At 38.7% G+C, this 17,964-nt stretch overlaps 1 protein-coding gene across 2 annotated transcripts in view; it reads right to left on the bottom strand.

Moving 5' to 3' along the window:
* Nucleotides 1-1,228: 1,228 nt before the first annotated feature.
* LOC139714223 (mitogen-activated protein kinase 3-like) overlaps nucleotides 1,229-17,964 on the bottom strand; it is a 52,228-nt gene continuing 35,492 nt past the window's right edge. The window contains exons 5-9 of one of the 2 annotated variants that reach the window (XM_071625939.1): nucleotides 14,971-15,175; nucleotides 13,562-13,720; nucleotides 8,043-8,152; nucleotides 6,365-6,467; nucleotides 1,229-4,744 (exon numbers count right to left, since the gene is read on the bottom strand). In XM_071625939.1, the coding sequence (XP_071482040.1) occupies nucleotides 4,731-4,744; nucleotides 6,365-6,467; nucleotides 8,043-8,152; nucleotides 13,562-13,720; nucleotides 14,971-15,175 (591 nt within the window). In that variant the 3' untranslated portion in view covers nucleotides 1,229-4,730. Of the gene's footprint in view, nucleotides 4,745-6,347; nucleotides 6,468-8,042; nucleotides 8,153-13,561; nucleotides 13,721-14,970; nucleotides 15,176-17,964 lie in introns of those variants that run through there. The other variant, XM_071625936.1, reaches the window with a different exon arrangement.

The raw sequence follows: 17,964 nt of genomic DNA, 5'->3' as shown, positions 1-17,964 counted from the left end.
ATTTGCTTGATGTTCAAATTTTGTCAGTGCACACCATAACATGAGCTGTCCCAAGCGCTACTTCGCACTTGGCATTTCAGCTTTGAAACATCCCATATCAGGCCTGACAACAAGTAGTTTTCCAGTTCAATGATGCATCATTTAAGAACAGGCCATGATGACATAAGCAGTTAAAAATTTGCAGTGAATGCTCTGGCGCAACCACCATTCCAACTCTGTAACATGTCACCATGGCAAGTCGTCTTTGCAGCTGGGATTAGTCCATTTCAGGAATATTCTGCAAGCATTATTGATATCTCAAAGCCCGATCATGACTACCCCTGCTTACAGGTGCAAACAGACATCAATTCCTTTAATGACACAATGATTTTACAGGAACTTTAGTTTCTCTGAAATATGTTGGTGCAAAACAATTTAAGAGGCATACTTTGGGGCAAAAAGAGTATCAATGTATTCCTAAGACATGCACCCAATTACTGTTATATGCATCATATGTGTACGTGTCTTTTTTTTTAACACGTCATAAATTTGAGTATTATTACATCTACATAATGTTGTAAATGCTCTGTCAAAAAGTCTGGTGAATTTCAATATTTTCTCTATTAAACTCATGTTCTTTGGAATATCATATCACTTGATGTATTCCAACCCCCTAGGAATGCCTTAATGTAGCAAGTTGCCCCTTCCTGCCACAAGATTCCAAAACTTACAAAATTCCATAAGCATTTGACCACCAATTGCATGACTCCAATTCCTACATGCGTACCTCACTCATGAGCACTCCTCTACTGCCTAGCCTTAAAGCGCAAGTAGTATAAATATATACAAGACATTACATTTACATAAAATTGTCTGTCCACGGTCATGTACACAATATCTCAAAGAGATTTCACTGGATCAGCATTGCAAAGCATGCCTATTTTACAAATCTGTAACTCAAGAAATTCTGTACATACATGAAACGAAGGAAAAAAAATCAAAATAACAAACTGCACCACGTGCTCTTGTAATGCGGATTTCTCTGGTAATGTGTGTGTGTGTGAGTGTGTACATGTGCGTTTCTGTCTGGTTTTTTTTTTTTTGGGGGGGGGGGGGGCACTGACAACATGGGTAGCAAATAGGTTGTTTTACTACCAACTGGCATCAAGTCAATACCAATTGTGAAATAAGAGGTCTTCCACATTTCATGAAGCTATTCCTCTTCCATGAGAGGTATCTCCAAAGGAAAAACTTGGCGAACTTGTCAATTGCAGAGCCAACGTTGCACTTGTGTTTTATTCACAGGACGTTGAACACTGTGAAAATGTCAGTTGACACTGAATTCTACAAAACAAGAGATTGGGAGGCCAAACCAGCGAAAAAAACAAAAAACAAAAAACCTGATTTAGATGGCCAGCACTTAACACCTGTTCACACTGGTTATGACAAACAGATTATACACATCGATTCCAAAGGGTGGGCAACTGGTTGAAGTGGTTACAACAAACAGCAAACCATGTCCAGATGTCTCCAGTACGTAGGTAACAAGTTTCCATGCCTACAAGCCTAATGCAAAACAAGATCCCGTACAGCAATGACTCATGCAATTACCCAACAGTAAAGATGTCTCACACTGAACAGTTTTAGGACAAAGTATTCAATGAATTGCAAAATCTTTGAGAAAGAAAGATGGAAATCAACACCAAAGCAAGAGAAGATGCATGAACAATAATATACACCAGCTCAGCATTTAAGTTTGCAGATTCACTCCCCTTGCCACTTTATTTACTTTTTTATCAACATAGCATATATCACAGTATAAGAGTATGAGCATATTCCACATTACACATCTCTTTCGGTGTATGGCATGCACAAAACTAAGTACAAAATGAAACAACTGAAATGTTAGCTATTAGAGAATGATGGAAAAACACCAGTTTCATGCTTGTATCAAGAGACTGCGAAATTCAACACCGCCTGTCGAGATGTTCACAGAACCATCACGGGCATATGCATACAAAAAAAAATTACACATGCATAAAAAAATAATGCCTCCGGCACCACTTCGTGGCGGAGGCATAAAAACAACTTCAGAACCTAACAACATCACTAGTGAAGAAAGAGAGCTATTTCATATATTCTTAACAAGAGAAGCTAAACCGAAATGCAGATTCATGCTTGTAATACCAAAGTTGCAATACTTCTTACTTAAGTAACATCATTCAAAGTCAGCTGCGGCTTGATGGTGTTTTGATATTTTGTGGTCTTCAACATCGCCACCCTTCGTGGTTTCGAGCACAGTAAGTCCTACTTTCACAGACCTTGCTCTTCCCCCGAGAAGAGCTGATTGTGCGAAATGAGAACTCTTCTTGCGAACAAAATGAGCACTTCCCGATAGTATCCTATATTACGTACGATATCATAGCGATATTTTCAAACACCACAAACAAAGCAGGAAAAATGTTCAATGTGCATTTGGCATTGATATCTGAAGAAAAGTCACCAGACAATTCCTGGAATATTCCCTCACTGTTTTGTAGAAATAACCTACAAACAGCCATCTTCTACTACTGCAAAAAACATGCATGATCCTAACCTCTCTGGTGCAATATCTCTTTCATTAATTTCTAACCCCCCCCCCCCCCCATTGTTAAGATGCTACACAAGAAAGCAGAAAAGAATAACATTTCACCAGTCAGCAGAATATAGTGTGCTACACTGCTTTCGTAAGAACCAACAGCTCTCTCTCTCTCGATGAGCAAACCTGTACATTAGAATGCAGTCGAGCATTGATTTTTTTGCATGCACTTCACACATGTCTACATAGTGACAGCATTTACAACATAGCAATATTATGCAATATTATTTTCACATAAGCAAAACAACCTCCTTCCTCTTCTTTCTTTTTTTTTACACATTTATCTTTTTTTATTTTTTAATGACCATTAATACTTGCACATGATTTTTACAGTGATTTTTTCTTTTTTATGTAATCTTTGTATAAACATTATAAATCTTATATCTTATACTTTACTTCATAACCATGATCTGATACTCTGTTACAAACATGTGACACAACCTCACACTGCTGACTATCAGTACACTTTCCCAGTATTCGTGAGACGTGCGTGGCACACTTCTTCTCCCCGTTCCATTTCCTCTTCCACTCGGTTTCCTCAATTTTTCTTTGGCATTTTCACGACTTTTGACAGTTTTAAACATATCACAGCCACCCATTCAAACAGGGCAAGCATACAGTGGTAAACCATGGTCATCCATGTGGGACCAACTCTGGTAAACTGACTGTTCTTTCACCAGACTAAACTATCAAACAAAGGGCATTTTTTTTTTTGCCCCAAAACAGTGTAGCACAGTGATCAACGCAACCAAAAATTCCCTCTGCAATACCTCCATAACGATTTTAAAGGTAGACTGGCAGGCCTGTCACCTTTTTGTACAAGTTCCTGTCAAACAGGTGATAAAGAAATAAATCAATTCCGACAATGATCAATTCACTTCATACATTCACACCTAGAGACTATTTATTTTACATGACTGTAATTTCTTCCTTTTTCGTCACAATGATAAGGGTGAGGTCTGTACTTTTGACGCAGCAAACTGCACTTTATTTCTCTACACACAAAAAAAATATATATATACTTTTTTTTTTATAATTGCTTAATGTACAAAACCAATTTTCAATTACCATTCTAAAGGTCTTTTTTCTTCAGATTAATCCATCATTGATGATTACAAGAAGTTATAAATGTTTTGGGGTTAGTAACCACTGTCCACCATGGTGCATTAAAAATCAGAAATGCATACAAGGTAGTCAAAACAGCAGTACTTGAGAACAGCCATGTTCAACACTGAAAAATGAAATTAAAAAAATAATCATATGCCTTTGTTAGAGTTTCCACATTATATATGCTTTGTCATTTTGTGTTTTGACTTACTGATTACCTTTTCACATGTGCTCTTCACTGGAGGTAGGTGTGTGGGCATAAAAAGTTAAGTGTTTCAAAAAATCTTTAGAAAAAATCAATCATATGTTTTCCAGTGATCTCCATTAGAACACATGAAACATCTATGTTTTTTCCCATTTCTTAACCAGAAGGTGAGACATGCTGAAAAATAGCATTAACATTGGAATAAAGGTGTACGCCTTCCGCAGCCCGCATTTTGTGGATATCCCAAATAGGTGTTAACCCAAAGACTGGAATTACAGAAGGTAATTAAAGGGGGACGGGGTGTTCTTACTCTCAATAAGTTTTATGTACAATTGTGCTACTAGGCAGTGATCACATAAAGAAATGAAATATATGTCTTTCCACATTTTAGCTTGATTGCAAAGACTGACAGCACCCACAAAACCTGAAACAAAGTAAGGACTGGCCAACACATGCTGGGGAATGAGCTTTGACAAGCTCCTACAGTCTACAAACACAGGGAACTTCACAGCCGTTACTCCACGTGCAGAACAATTGGATTGCGCACAGTGGAACGCATTGACAAAATTACCTCACACAAATAACGCATACTCAGGGACATATGTACAACACTTTTACACAAGTCATGGGTTGAGGGATCTCACTCCATGGGGTCAGTCCACAGCTGTAGCTATGTTGCCGACGTTGAACGGATTTCTGGATAAACTGTCAAAAACGCTTAAATGTCCCCCTCCTCCAGTCAGCAATCTCTATCCAAGCCCTGTACATCGTATGGCAGTAATACAGCTTTGCTAAGTCTGCTTAACTTCTACCATCTGTGGATTCAGAAAACATGAAAAAGACAAAAATGAACAAATAGACACATGTCAACAACACTATGCAGCAGAGCTAAGTTTTAATTGAATGCATGAATTCTCTCAATGCTGACAGCTTACCACATCCCCATTTCCAGACGGTACAATTATGAATGATGTTCAAGGTTATGTGCACACAAATATCTTCCTTTTTTTTTGTTCAAAAGCACATTTAAAGAAACATAGTTTCTAAAACTGGCATGTCCGCTGAAAAGTTGGCCTACAAACACACAGCATGTGAAAAGGTCAATCTAATTGTGATTGGTCTATAGCAGGAAAACCTACATTTACACATCAAATTCAGGGCAGTTCCCACAAGCAGACTTGGAGATAACTGTGTCTTCCATGCATTTAAATCGGCAAATTGAAATATAATCCCCAATCTGGGAGGTCCCATACTCCGTCAGGACATGCAGTGGTATCTAAGCTTACTTCCTGCAGAATTTCAAAGCTCTGCTATTGATGACCTCCATGAATGAAATAACATTGTAATCAAAGATGTTGGGTGTTGATCAATTCAGAGCCTAAAATTTGTTATTGATGACCTCTATGAATGAAATTACAATGAAATCAAAGATGTTGGATGTTGACCAATTCAGAGCCTAAAATTTGGTTTTGTTTTTAGCTCAGACAAAACAATGGAAATAAGACAATATGTGACTACAACTCTCTACAATTTTTCTATTTTTCCCTTCTTATTCAATCTTTTTGGTAGGTGCTCATCTCATGATTATGCATGAGGCGATGCTTTCTACAATTACATGGAGTAGACACCTACAACAATTCTAGATATCTGATTGGTTGATGCACTGTGCCATTCATTCACCTTTCATTAGAAATATGGTTGCCATTTCTGTACTAAATCAAAGAATCAGTGTGGGCCACATCCTTTGACGTCTGAGGTGTTGTATAAAACAAATACAGTAGCGTATGGTGTTTACCCATGAAATGGAACAAGATTTCACACTCAGTGAAAGATGAGGCGCACTGTTGAACTTGGCTTCGCCTCAATTAAAAGAGCGCCTAGATATCTTTCAACTCCTACGAAATCTTGTGCCATCGCAGTCACGACCATTCAGTCTTTGTATAATTAACAAGGGCAATGGCAATGCTTTCCACAATATTGCGACATTATACAGAGAGCTGGCAGGGAAAGATTAGTGGAATTCAAGCGCTCTCCTAAAGCAAACTGAACCGAACCGAACCTGCATCACAGGAGCGCTTGAACACTGTTACAGTGTACCATACCGAACCGAACCAAGTCAGAAGTGGACCACTTCCTGATGTGCTCCAAAAGGGTACCAAAAGCACACCAAAAGTTTGCATGTGAAGAATACGCGTAACGTGCACATATGTCATAATGCAAAGAGTTCATTCTCTTTGTTCGGGACATCTGTAAATAGTTTAAGTGTGCCAGGTGAATGACCCTGCTGCTACAAAATGTGTGATCCCCTCTAAAAAGAACTCATGAGGTACGCTTTCTCCACAGAGCGCACGAACACTCCAAATATAGCAAAGCACAGTACAGATCGCTTTGGTTTGCTTTTGAGCACTCAAATGCACCCTAAGAGCCCGTTATACCTGCTTTGAACTTGTTGGCCTCTTCAAAGATCATCTCCTTCAGTCTCTCCTTGGGTAGGTCATCCAGCTCCGTGGCAAACGTGAAGGGCTTCTCAGCAACGGGCTGTATTAAAAGGATGGTAGAGTTTTGGCTGAGATGGGGAATTCAGGTTTTAACTTTTTGCAAGATAATTAAAAACCACCAGTGAAATATTAAAGAGCATACAATTCTAATGATTCTTGCATCGGATTGCTTTATGAATACCAAAACTGATTGATAAATCGCTCTACAGCGACATATTAAGTAAGCAGCGATTATTCAAAGTAAGACATACAAAGTTTGGATTCATTGACTGCATGATCACACTAACAGAGGCCATTATCACAAGATGTACTGTCCTTTACAACTTCCATGATATATTCAGCAAATGGAGAAGCGTAGCATGGGTCATATCAAAATGCAGTTTGGCATACTCTTTGATCATTACACAGATATAGTAACTATATCTGTGCCATTAGTAACAAATGAATCATCTGGCTCTAAAATATCATTCAAAGTGATCAAATTTCCATAGCAAAATAATTTTGTAAGAACATGTGCCTAGAACAAAATTCAAGATAAATATTTGCACTTTCTGCAGATTTTAATCTCCATTACTATCAGGAACCCTTACTTGATAAAGAAAGTTACCAAGTTGAAGCTAATAAATTGATACTATAGTTTGACAGCAATAAACAATGATAATCATATGAGAAAGACAATAACAGTGCCTCCAGTACACATATTACACTGAAGCAATATCTATAATTGTGATATAAACCACTACTAACACCAACAATACCAGCAACAACAACAACAAAAAATTAACCCATACGTATCCGCCGATCTACGGGATATCCCGTAGTTCACGCAAACACTGCAAACGCCAATCTACGGGATAATCCATAGCAGAAATGGTTTGGACAATGACGTCATTTATATAGCTTTATATTATAGCCTGTGAACTATGACCTGATATCCCCCCCCCCCCAGTCCTTTGCATCACTTCCTGTTACTGATATTTTTACTTGGATTTGTATTCCCTTTGGAGGTTTACAGCAGGCTGCTGACAGAATAGGTCTTCATCTATATGTGAGATCAAACACTGCTGTACGTGTACGTATAGGCCTACTTTCCTGTAGTCCCACCCATAGAGTCTATGAGTTTATAGACCACACTAGTCTGCAGGTGCAGCTCTTTGAGTTATTATTCGATATTTCTTCATATTTGTAATCATTACACACTATGAGTTATACTATTGGAAAGCTTACATTATGAAGATTTCAAAATTTATAGTTGTTTTTCTGTATGAAGGCTGTGGATATTTTTCATTAGTGGTTTCCTTTGAATAAGCAATGTGATTATTCATAAATATATAAATCATATAAAAATATTAAAATCATTTGACATCACATAATTCATGACATGACGCTGATTTACATCTAATATGAAAGGCCATTTCTTTCTCTTTCAACTGATATATAGTTTTCCATAGTTTTTCATAGTTTTCTTTTCATAAGTGTCGGTGACATTACCTTGAATTTGAGACGGCTCAGTTTAGTGAACGTACATGAAATCGTCTCTGGCTGCAACAGCCTTTAAAACTGCATTACACGACCGGCGGATATGGGTTAAATACACTCAAACTGTACCACCTACCTCATCCTCGGGGTCGTAGTATTGGCTCAAATATTCGTGAGCGAGGGCGTCCTCCACTGTTATTCTCTTGTCCGGGTTGAAGGACAACATGCGCTCCAAGAGGTCCAGTGCTGCAAGTGACAAGAGTTTATAGTTTCAAGTGATTTCTATGGCAAGAACAACAGCATGATCAGTCTGCATATGCATGGAGCTGAATGGTGGGGAGTTTTGATCCCCACTTGTTTGGGTTCAAATGTAGAGTCACATGGTATAACTCTTTGTAACAGAAAGTGGCAAACCATGGTGTTTTAGCCAATACTAGTAACGTACAGGAGAACATCGTCATGACGAGGACCCGACAACCATAATTACTGTAAAACATGATATATTCGCGGCACCAAATTTTCGCGAATTGGAGCCGACGGCCTTTTTCGTGGCATGAAATTTTCGCGAATTGCCTCTGGCATTCAATGCATATAGTGTAGACAAGAAATTTCGCGTGCATTCTAATTTCGCGAATCTTGGCGCTCGCGAAATTCGCGAAATTCGCGAAATTAAAATGCACGCGGACATTCCTTGTTTTACAGTACCTTGTTAGATAAGGTTCCCAGGGTAGAGAAACTTGGACATATGATGCATCACGCGTTATCCCGGGGTACCGTAGTACCACGGGGTACCATATTGTGTAGCACCACCTCACGTCCACTCGAGGACAGCCGCAGAGAAATGCATGCACTGTGTGTGCATGTACGTAGTCATTCCCATGCCACTGCATGTTATACTATGCATGCATAGTCTTCTGTGCTAGTAATAGCATGTGCAGTGCAGTGCAGTGCAGTGGCTAGTGCGCGCTAGCTCCAGCTAGCTAAAAAACATGACTTATAGAATTTTTTACAAGAACATGGGGCAAATTGAATGTTGAAAAAAATCACACCAAAATAATTTCTCACTTTTTGGCAACCCAGGGTACAACCTTAAAAAAAAATAAAAATTCAACAAAATCGCTGATTTTTATTTGGTACCCCAGAGTACCATCTATGTCATCAGAGAAACAGTTTGGACCTGCAAAACTGCCTTCTTATGACAGGGTTTTGTTTATATCCGACCTCTTTACATACATGTACGAGGTTCCATCGTACAATACCCCACTGTATAAAGAGTATTGCTCTAGTGTGATTTACAATGTGAATGGGTCTATTAAATTGTCTTGTGACTCTGTATGCTCATGCTAAGAAATGTCATTCTGGCATCCTATGCAATCACTGGAATCATTCATTCAAGCATATATGGCACAATGTGCCTGGTTGACACTGTTTGCTGTCTGGGGCAAACCAGGAGGGGTCAGCAACATTTGGCCGTTTTCTTGCATGGGTGGGTAGGGGGACCACTTCTTTGGGTAGCACCCTGCTATTTGCAATGAATGAAGGGGGATCTATAACGTGGTAATTAATCGATCATGCACACTAAGCCCAAGATCTTATTTTAGCCTAATTAAAGGCATTGAGAGAGTTTTAGCCTAATAAAAGGCACTGTCAGGCGGTGAGTTGGCTCAGTCGGTAGCGCGTCTGCCTCACATGGCCCGGGTTCCAACCCGAGTCTGGACTGAGCAATGTTGTGTGTAAGCATACCGTCCCCTCTAGCAAGAGGCAAAACACTCTGTCCCTCGGATAGGACATAAAATGGAGGTTCCATGTACGAGAGAGTAACAACTCATGCATGTAAAAGATCCCGCTTCATTCATTCATCGCAAAGAGCAGGGTGTTTAACCTGGTGAAGTGGTCCCCACCTCACGTCCAACTGGATCCCATGGAAGACCAGCTTAACGTAGCTGAATATGGGATATCCCGCCATCTTCTCAGATGGAAAATGAACAAACAAACAAAAACAAACAAATAATTGAGAGTGTACTTTTTTTGGTCTGTATATCTGTTAAGCATATTCAACAATTATACATCACAAAAACCTACAAAAGTCATTTCAGTTTTATGTATGTATTTTACTGTTTTAGGAACTTATGTATTCCTTTGGTTTTTCAACTTTGTTTTTTTTTTCTATGTTTTTTGATTGAAAATTGTCACTGACCACTCAAGGTGATTGTTAGTAAAAAAAAAAGAAGAAAAAATCAGGTTTTATGAGTTAAATGACAGAGCACTGTTTTCTATAGGAAATGTACACAAAATCACAAAATTATGCTCGTTCTGGGGTGACATGTAGTTACAAAAGTGGCTCTGGCTTTGTAAAAGTAGGCGCAGACGTTACGAACTTGGTCTCAAAAGTTGCGCGAGTTTTGAACAAAGATATTCCCGACGCCTCATGATGAGGCATTTTTGCATTACAGAATTATTGTGTGAAATGTGAAGGGGGCGGATTCTGTTCCCCCATCCTCCCCCCCCCCCTCCCCGCCAGCCATTTTAGGGTTAAGCATTTAATTAATTAGCCCCTGTGCATTTCTATTCCGCCATGGCCTTCAGCCACGAGGCATTAAACTTTACCTGGCCCAATTATACCAAAGTTGTGCATTTCTTTTAGGACTGTCAATTCAAGTGTATGCACATTCAATAGTTGGCAAAGAACCTGAGGGGCATTAGGGTATTAAAATAATAACTAGCAGCACCCGTGGAAATCCACGGGTCTGAGGTTTTTTTTTTTTTTTTCTCTCTCATATATACGATTTTGCACTTTTTATCGATGAAATAAAAAGAAAAGTTTTCTCATTCTTTCGTCACTTGTGCTCTCTTCTACTCATGACCACCATCCCCCCACACACATTTTCGCCCTCGCACAACAAACAAACAAACAAACATTCAGGGAAAAATCACCAAAAAACGCTTATGAGATTCTCCAAAAGTTCTGCCCACAGATTCTTCCCGTCTGAACTGGGAGATACTATTGACACTATGACTTTGATATTAATTATACCCCCTGCTCTTGCATCCATGCAGGCACCCGAGGGTCAAGGCATCGCATTTTTTTTTATTCCTATTTCTTTTCCCACGTTATGAGAAAAAAATATATTGTCGTCTTTAATTGCTCCCTGATTTTGTTTTTAATCACCAAAACTTGGTTTGATATATCATAGAACCATCCGTTTATCTGCTTCAGACTAAACATCATCATTATTATTATCATATTATCATTCTTATTATGCCCCTACTGTTATATTATTATTGTGATCATAGTCATTAGGCTTTATAAGTATAAGAAACGTCTGAGGGCTTCGTATTCTTTCTTTAATATTTCTTCACCACGTTATGAGAGAAGAAATACCCAAAGAATATTTTCATCTTCATTTGCTCCCTCATTTCTGTTTTCATAATCAAAACTTGGGTTGATGGAGCTAGAACCGCCTGTTTATCTCATTGATACTGTTTATTGTTTTTATTATCATTATAATCATTGATTATGATTATGATTATGATTATTATCATTATCATTATTTTGAGGGAGATCATAGTCATTCGGTTTCATTATTATTATATATAATTTATTGACATGGGGATGACTCAAGGGAATTAAGAAAAAAAGTTTATCGGTCAAGGATAGTGAATCTTTTTGTCCGTCATGTCAAGGTTACTCTCAAGGTTACTTATTTCAAAAAGCTTCATTATCATTGATATTTCATAATTCAAACATTGCGTCTCTTCCGCCCACTCTTAGTTATGGATCATAGCACCCCTCCCCATTCATTTGCATTGGCCTATTCTCTTATCATTATTTCAGTGTATTATTGTTATTGTTACTATCATTTTTATTATTACTAATATTATTATTATTATTTAGGGGAGAGGAGAGAGTAGAGTCATAATATAGGGATGATCAACATAGGGAGGCGGAAATGTTAATTTGTTAAAAAAGTCTGTTTCCCCCTTTTGCTCTTGATAAAAAGCCTTTCTGAAGACAGTCCTGCACAAACTTTCCAAAACTGCTTCACTGCACTAACATACGTAATATTGTGCTGAGCAGGACTATTGTTGCTATTGTGCTGAGAGAAATAAAATATTTTCGTCTTCATTTGCTCTCTTTTTTTTAATCACCAAACCTTGGTTTGATAGATCATAGAACCACCCGTTTATCTGCTTCAGACACAGGTACATTTTATCATCATTATTGTTATTGTTATTACCATTGTTATTATTATTATTATTATTATACTATTATTATTATTATTATTATTATTATTATTATTATTATTATTATTATTATTATTATTATTATTATTATTATTATTATTATTATTATTATATTACCACTATACAGTAATCTCCAATATTATTTGTGGAGGGGGAGATCATATCATAGTCATTAGGTTTAATAAGTAGGCACCTGTTGGAATTCCATGGATCTCAGGGCCTCGTATTTTCTCTTTATAACTCTTTTCCCACGTTATGGGAGAAAGAAAATAATTTTTTGTCTTCATTTGCTCCCTCTTTTTTATTTTTATCACCAAAACTTGGTGTGATGGGACCATAGAACTACCCATTTTATTTCCACTTGGAAATTCAAAAAAGAAAAAGGCGGTCGGCAAGGGTTTCCTCTACGTCCGCTTGATCATCTTATGAATATTCATGTTTACAGCAGCTCTGCAGTAAACGAATGGACAGCGGCGCGTGTAATCTAAGGATACGATCGGCAAGGACAAAATTTAAGTGGATATTTAGCCGTCCTAAACAGTCTGAGTACAATGATAACCGACTTGAGAGTAAACTAAATGACGTACCTGAACTGCATAGTATCCTGCAGTTGTGCAAAATACAATAAAATAACAGCATTCGTTGTTTTCATTAGGGCACGCCACGGCGAACGTCACTGTACGTAAATGCCCCTGTGATACGACCGCGCCGTGTATTATACCATTATGAGAGTCCATATCACGCGCAAGCAGATAGTGTTTCTTGTAACCATCGTCAATACATACACAGGCGCAGGCCACACACTGGCATACCGTACCCACCCGAGAGTACATTGTGTGCGTGCGTGCGTGTCCGCCGGAAAATGTCAGAGATTTCGCTGCACCCATCATCCTTATATCCCTGCACTGTCTCTGCAAGCTAAAAGATGCACTATCGAGAAAGTAGGAGTCCAGCGCAGGATTGGTGAATATTAAAACGCTCGGCTCTTTCGTCACGCACAAAAATGCATTATGCATCTATCTAATTAATTTTTCTTTTTTGTCCTCGACGTCGACACGGAGGCGGAGCGGGGACGAAACCCGCGCCATTCGATGCAGGATACTCTCCTGCGGCCGACGGCACCGCTCGCAGCTGCCCGGAGCCGACGGCTCGGGAGGAGATAGACAATCCAGCAATGCCGGAATAAAACAGGAAATACATAAGGCCGCGACAACAACAACAACTTCGCGTATTATATGTATAGATGGCAGGGCTCTCTGGTAGAGCAGGGGAAACACCGAAGAGGCTACCCTGGATGAGTAAGACCTTAGTATCATTATTATGTTATTATTATCACTGGTCTCTTGGTTCTCAACTGATGATTATGAATCCTCGGGGCTATCCAACATCATCTACATGTTGCCATCTCACCTTTGCCGTCAGCTTTGGGGTAGAGACGACTCCACGGCACCTTGGGCTTAAGGGGCAGCCCTTCCAGGTAAGCCCGGGCCTTCTCGTTGATGATGCAGGCCAGGTCATCTGGGCAAGGAGAGCCCAGGATCCCCAAGATGTGATTCAGCTGGTCAAGGTCTGGGTGAGACGCATCAACACAGTTAAGGGAAACCTCCGGATGATTTTCAGATTTTTACATTTGAACAGCTATAAATTAGTTATACTGAAAACAGAGTTTCAGAATTTATGATAACTGGGATGAAGAATAAGGATATTTTTGAAAGTTATCACAAATTGCAACGAACAAGGATGATGACATGGTAGCACCACCAAAAGAATCCATGGCCGGATTCACGAAGGTGATACAATTGAAACCAGGGTTTAAACCATGGACAATTTGCATGGAGCGTAACGTGTCGCATGGTCTATTTTGTTACGAAATCAGTCATTTCATCGACAAAGTGACCATTTCGTTGACGATACTTAGAAACCACTTCATGAAATATTAAAGAACACACAATTCTACGAGGAATTTAAAGTTTATTTTATGAAAATCAGTTTTGAAATGGCTGAGATATCCAAAAACAAAGTAAAAAAAGCGATCCTAATAAAAGGTGGGTTCCACCTTTCATTAGAATCACTTTGTTTTGGATATCTCAGTCATTTCAAAACCAATTTTCATCGAATAACTTTGAATTCCTCTAAGAACTGTATGGTCTTTCATATTTCATTATACGTTTCTCATTACCTCCAAAAATCATCATAAAAACATTGGAAACCTGAAGCCCCATCTCAACCAAAACTGTACCATCCCTCTAAATTTAAAGGTACTTCCTACAGCCATCTTCCCGCCCTATTAATGTCCTATTTACCCCAAACCCCCTTCTTCCAAAACACACACACACACACACACACACACACACACATACACTGTATTTATTGTGAGTTTGATCTGGCCAGCCTGGTATCGGAAGGTTTCTATCACCCTCTCTTTCACGCTCTTTCTGTCTCTCCTATTATCCCCCTTATCCACGAGCATCATGTTGGACCCCCCCCCCTTCTCTTATTGCATTAACGTACTGTGTCATCGGTTGCCAAAGGGTCAAGCTTATAGCTTTTTATTGGCGACCATTCTGTATGGTAATTCATAACAAATGTACTGTAATTAAGTCACAGGATGTATGTGTAATCAAAACTGTTGAAATAGTAGAAACTACATGTAGCTATGATGAGTATCATATTTGTGTATATTATGTTTGATTATGTTGATTAAAAAAAATAGTAAATGATGCCATACGGAGAATAAATATATCAAATCAAATCAAATCAAATCAAATCAAATCAAATCAAATCAAATCAAATGCAAAGGGCCTTCAGGCAGAGGATACAGTGCTTGCCCGGGAAGATGGGTCTGTTTGAGAGCATCTCTGCCAGGATGCAGCCCACGGACCACATGTCAATTGACTTCGTGTAGCCCTTGGAGTTGAGCATGATCTCGGGGGCACGGTACCACCTTGTCGCCACGTACTCCGTCAGGAACCCCGTGTGGTCATGGTCAGGGTCTGCTATTCGCGCCAGACCAAAGTCACAGATCTACCAGAGACAATAGAGAAATTATAAAAGAACAAGACAAAACGTATAGTTAGCTTCAGCTAAACATATAAGGAGAGTTAAGCAGTAAATCATGTTGAAACTCAATCTGCAAGTAGTTCCTCTGAAACCACAACAAAGGAACAAAAAAAAAAAAAATAACCACTAAATATCTACAGGTGTTGTATAGCCAAAAATTAATAAGTCAGACACAATGCATGGTGTAGGGCTCAACCATACTGACCACTGAGACAATCTTTACATTTCATAGAAAAACAAATCATCGGTTGAGACAACAGAAAGCTCTTAAACAGATATCATATCAACTTGTCAAATGATATCGCTCATCATGATGAATGCGTAACTGATACTGCACTCCATGATGATATTTGTGTGATGAGCAACTGCTTTTGTGTAGCGTGAGAAAACACTGCGGATGAAAGTAATAACATAAATCAATTGTAAGTCACTTAGTGCCACATATTGTGGACCCTGCCTAGTTGAAATGCTTGTCGTCATTGATTGACACATATACTGTAAAACCACAAATTTTTGCAAGCATGAAACTTTTGCAAATTTTGCGAGGAGCCAAGATTTGTGAAAGTAAAATGTATGTGATTTTTTTTTTTTATCTACACAGTGCATTGAATGCCAGTGGCAATTCACAAAAGTTTAATGCCATGAATGTTTCTGGTTTGATATAAGTGTACAACAGCATCCTGGACATTTTGGAGCTTGCAAATAAAACAGCTGAAATCAAATGATCTGAACTCTTGTATGAATGTCCTGCCTCTCCCTACATTTAACAACTTCTGGCTATCCTCCTTCAATTCAAATCATTAGCACTGCAGTTTTACTGAAGCAGATACAGTGTATGAACCTGAGTAACACAGGACAGTGAAAGTTGAGCCCCCTAATTTGCTAGGCAAGTTTGTAATAACGTCACACTACGCTCTCAAAATAATACTGCCATTTTCTAAGTCTTTCTTGTTATGACTTTCTCTCTCTTTCTATCTTTCTATCTCTTTTTATCCCTCTTACTCTCTGTCTGTCTGTTTTTGTTTTTGTTTTGTTTGTTGTTGTTGTTGTTGTTGTTGTTGTTGTTGTTGTTGTTCTTTCTCTCTCTTTTTTTTTTTTTTTTTTTTTGGGGGGGGGGGGGGGGGGGGGTTGGTGTTATGTATAATGCTCATCACCCACTTCCTCGAAAAGCTTCCTGCGCTTCAATCCACCACAGCCCTGAGATACAAATATTGAGACTTCTTCCCTAAGTGGCTGAACCATCCATAAATGCAGCATGTGGCAGTCCTACGTTCTGCCTCTCCCTCAGTAATAATGCACACACTGATGGCAGAGCTGTAATTGCACGGTGCAGTTAACAGATGAAATATAAATATCATCACTGCGTAATTTGTCACGCAATCACGCCCCCCCCCCCTCCCCCAATGCTCAAGGAGAGCTCGTAAAAGTAGTTTGAAGGAGAGACGTCTGTGAGAAGTGAAGATGCGGACGAGGTGCTCTCGGGGCTAATTTTTACAATCTTGATATGGCTCACTCTACATTCGTGGAAATGTCTTCCCTGCCTCTCTTCATAGTTTACAGGCACAATCTCGTTAAGATCAGCTCATGGCTTGCTGACTCTTGCACACTCAATACATTCTTGTGAGGAATAGAAGAAAGATTGTATGTCATGATGCATTTTATGCATCCAACAATTTGTTCTCTTTCACACATACAGTCTATAACATATGATGTGTAGCTCTGGCACCATGTGCAGTGTTTAATAAAGTTTGAAGACTAATAAATCTGTAGCACACACACATTTTTGTTTTATGATATTCTTTATCTGAATTTCATTCGATATCAGACCCATGTTTACAATGAAATTAATATGTACACACACACATACACACACACATACACACACACACACACAAAGCTTCGAATGGAATAGAATTAAGTTACAAAGAAAGGCATGAGATGGGATGCAGAAGGAATTACTGAAATGAATATATAAAACATCCTGCTTCAGATCTGTTTTGGAATATCACTTGTATTTGGTCACGGCAAGCACTTCCTGCATCTAGATATTAAAAAGATCTCTTTCTTCCCTTCCCACTTTTTTCTTCCAAAGAAATTATAAACACAAGCTCAAACAAAAGCCTGAAGCACTTTACGTGATACCTTGAGAGTTTTGATAATATGGGCAGTTGCAAAGCTTTTGCAATACTGTGACAGTTTAAATCCTATGCCATCAGCCATTGCACCTCCTGTATTTGTGTGACTAGAGACCGTGGCTTTTGTGCATTAAAGGACAAGTCCACCTTCATATACATAAGGATTGAGAGAATGCAGCAATATTAGTAGAACACATCAGTGAAAGTTTGAGGAAAAATGGACAATCCGTTCAAAAGTTACGAATATTTTAAGTATCTGCGCAGTCACTGCTGGAAGAGAAGACTACTACAGTGTATGATGTCACATGCGTACAACTGCATAAGGAAAATAAAAAGAGAATTTCACAAAACTTTACTTTTTGAATAAAGTGCACAGTTCTTCGACTTGCTACTAACGTATGTTAAGGGTAATATTATTCCCCCTGCCTTCTGAAAGAGAGAAGTCGAGTGTTCTTTTGTTATGCTAGAAAAATGGAAATATGTTGAATTTTCTTTATTCTTTCTTTATATCGTTGTACTCATGTGACATCACAAGCTATAGTAGTCTTTTCATCCAGCCGTGAATGAGCAGAAACTTCAAAAATTCATAACTTTTTAACGGATTGTCCGATTTTGCTC

This window comes from Diadema antillarum, unplaced genomic scaffold (assembly GCF_040938485.1).
Source record: "Diadema antillarum isolate AM-2024a unplaced genomic scaffold, OU_Dant_1.0 seq00002196_RagTag, whole genome shotgun sequence".
Taxonomy (NCBI): Eukaryota; Metazoa; Echinodermata; class Echinoidea; order Diadematoida; family Diadematidae; genus Diadema; species Diadema antillarum.
Note: the sequence above shows the minus strand (reverse complement) of the source record. Positions and strands in the feature narration are given on the sequence as shown.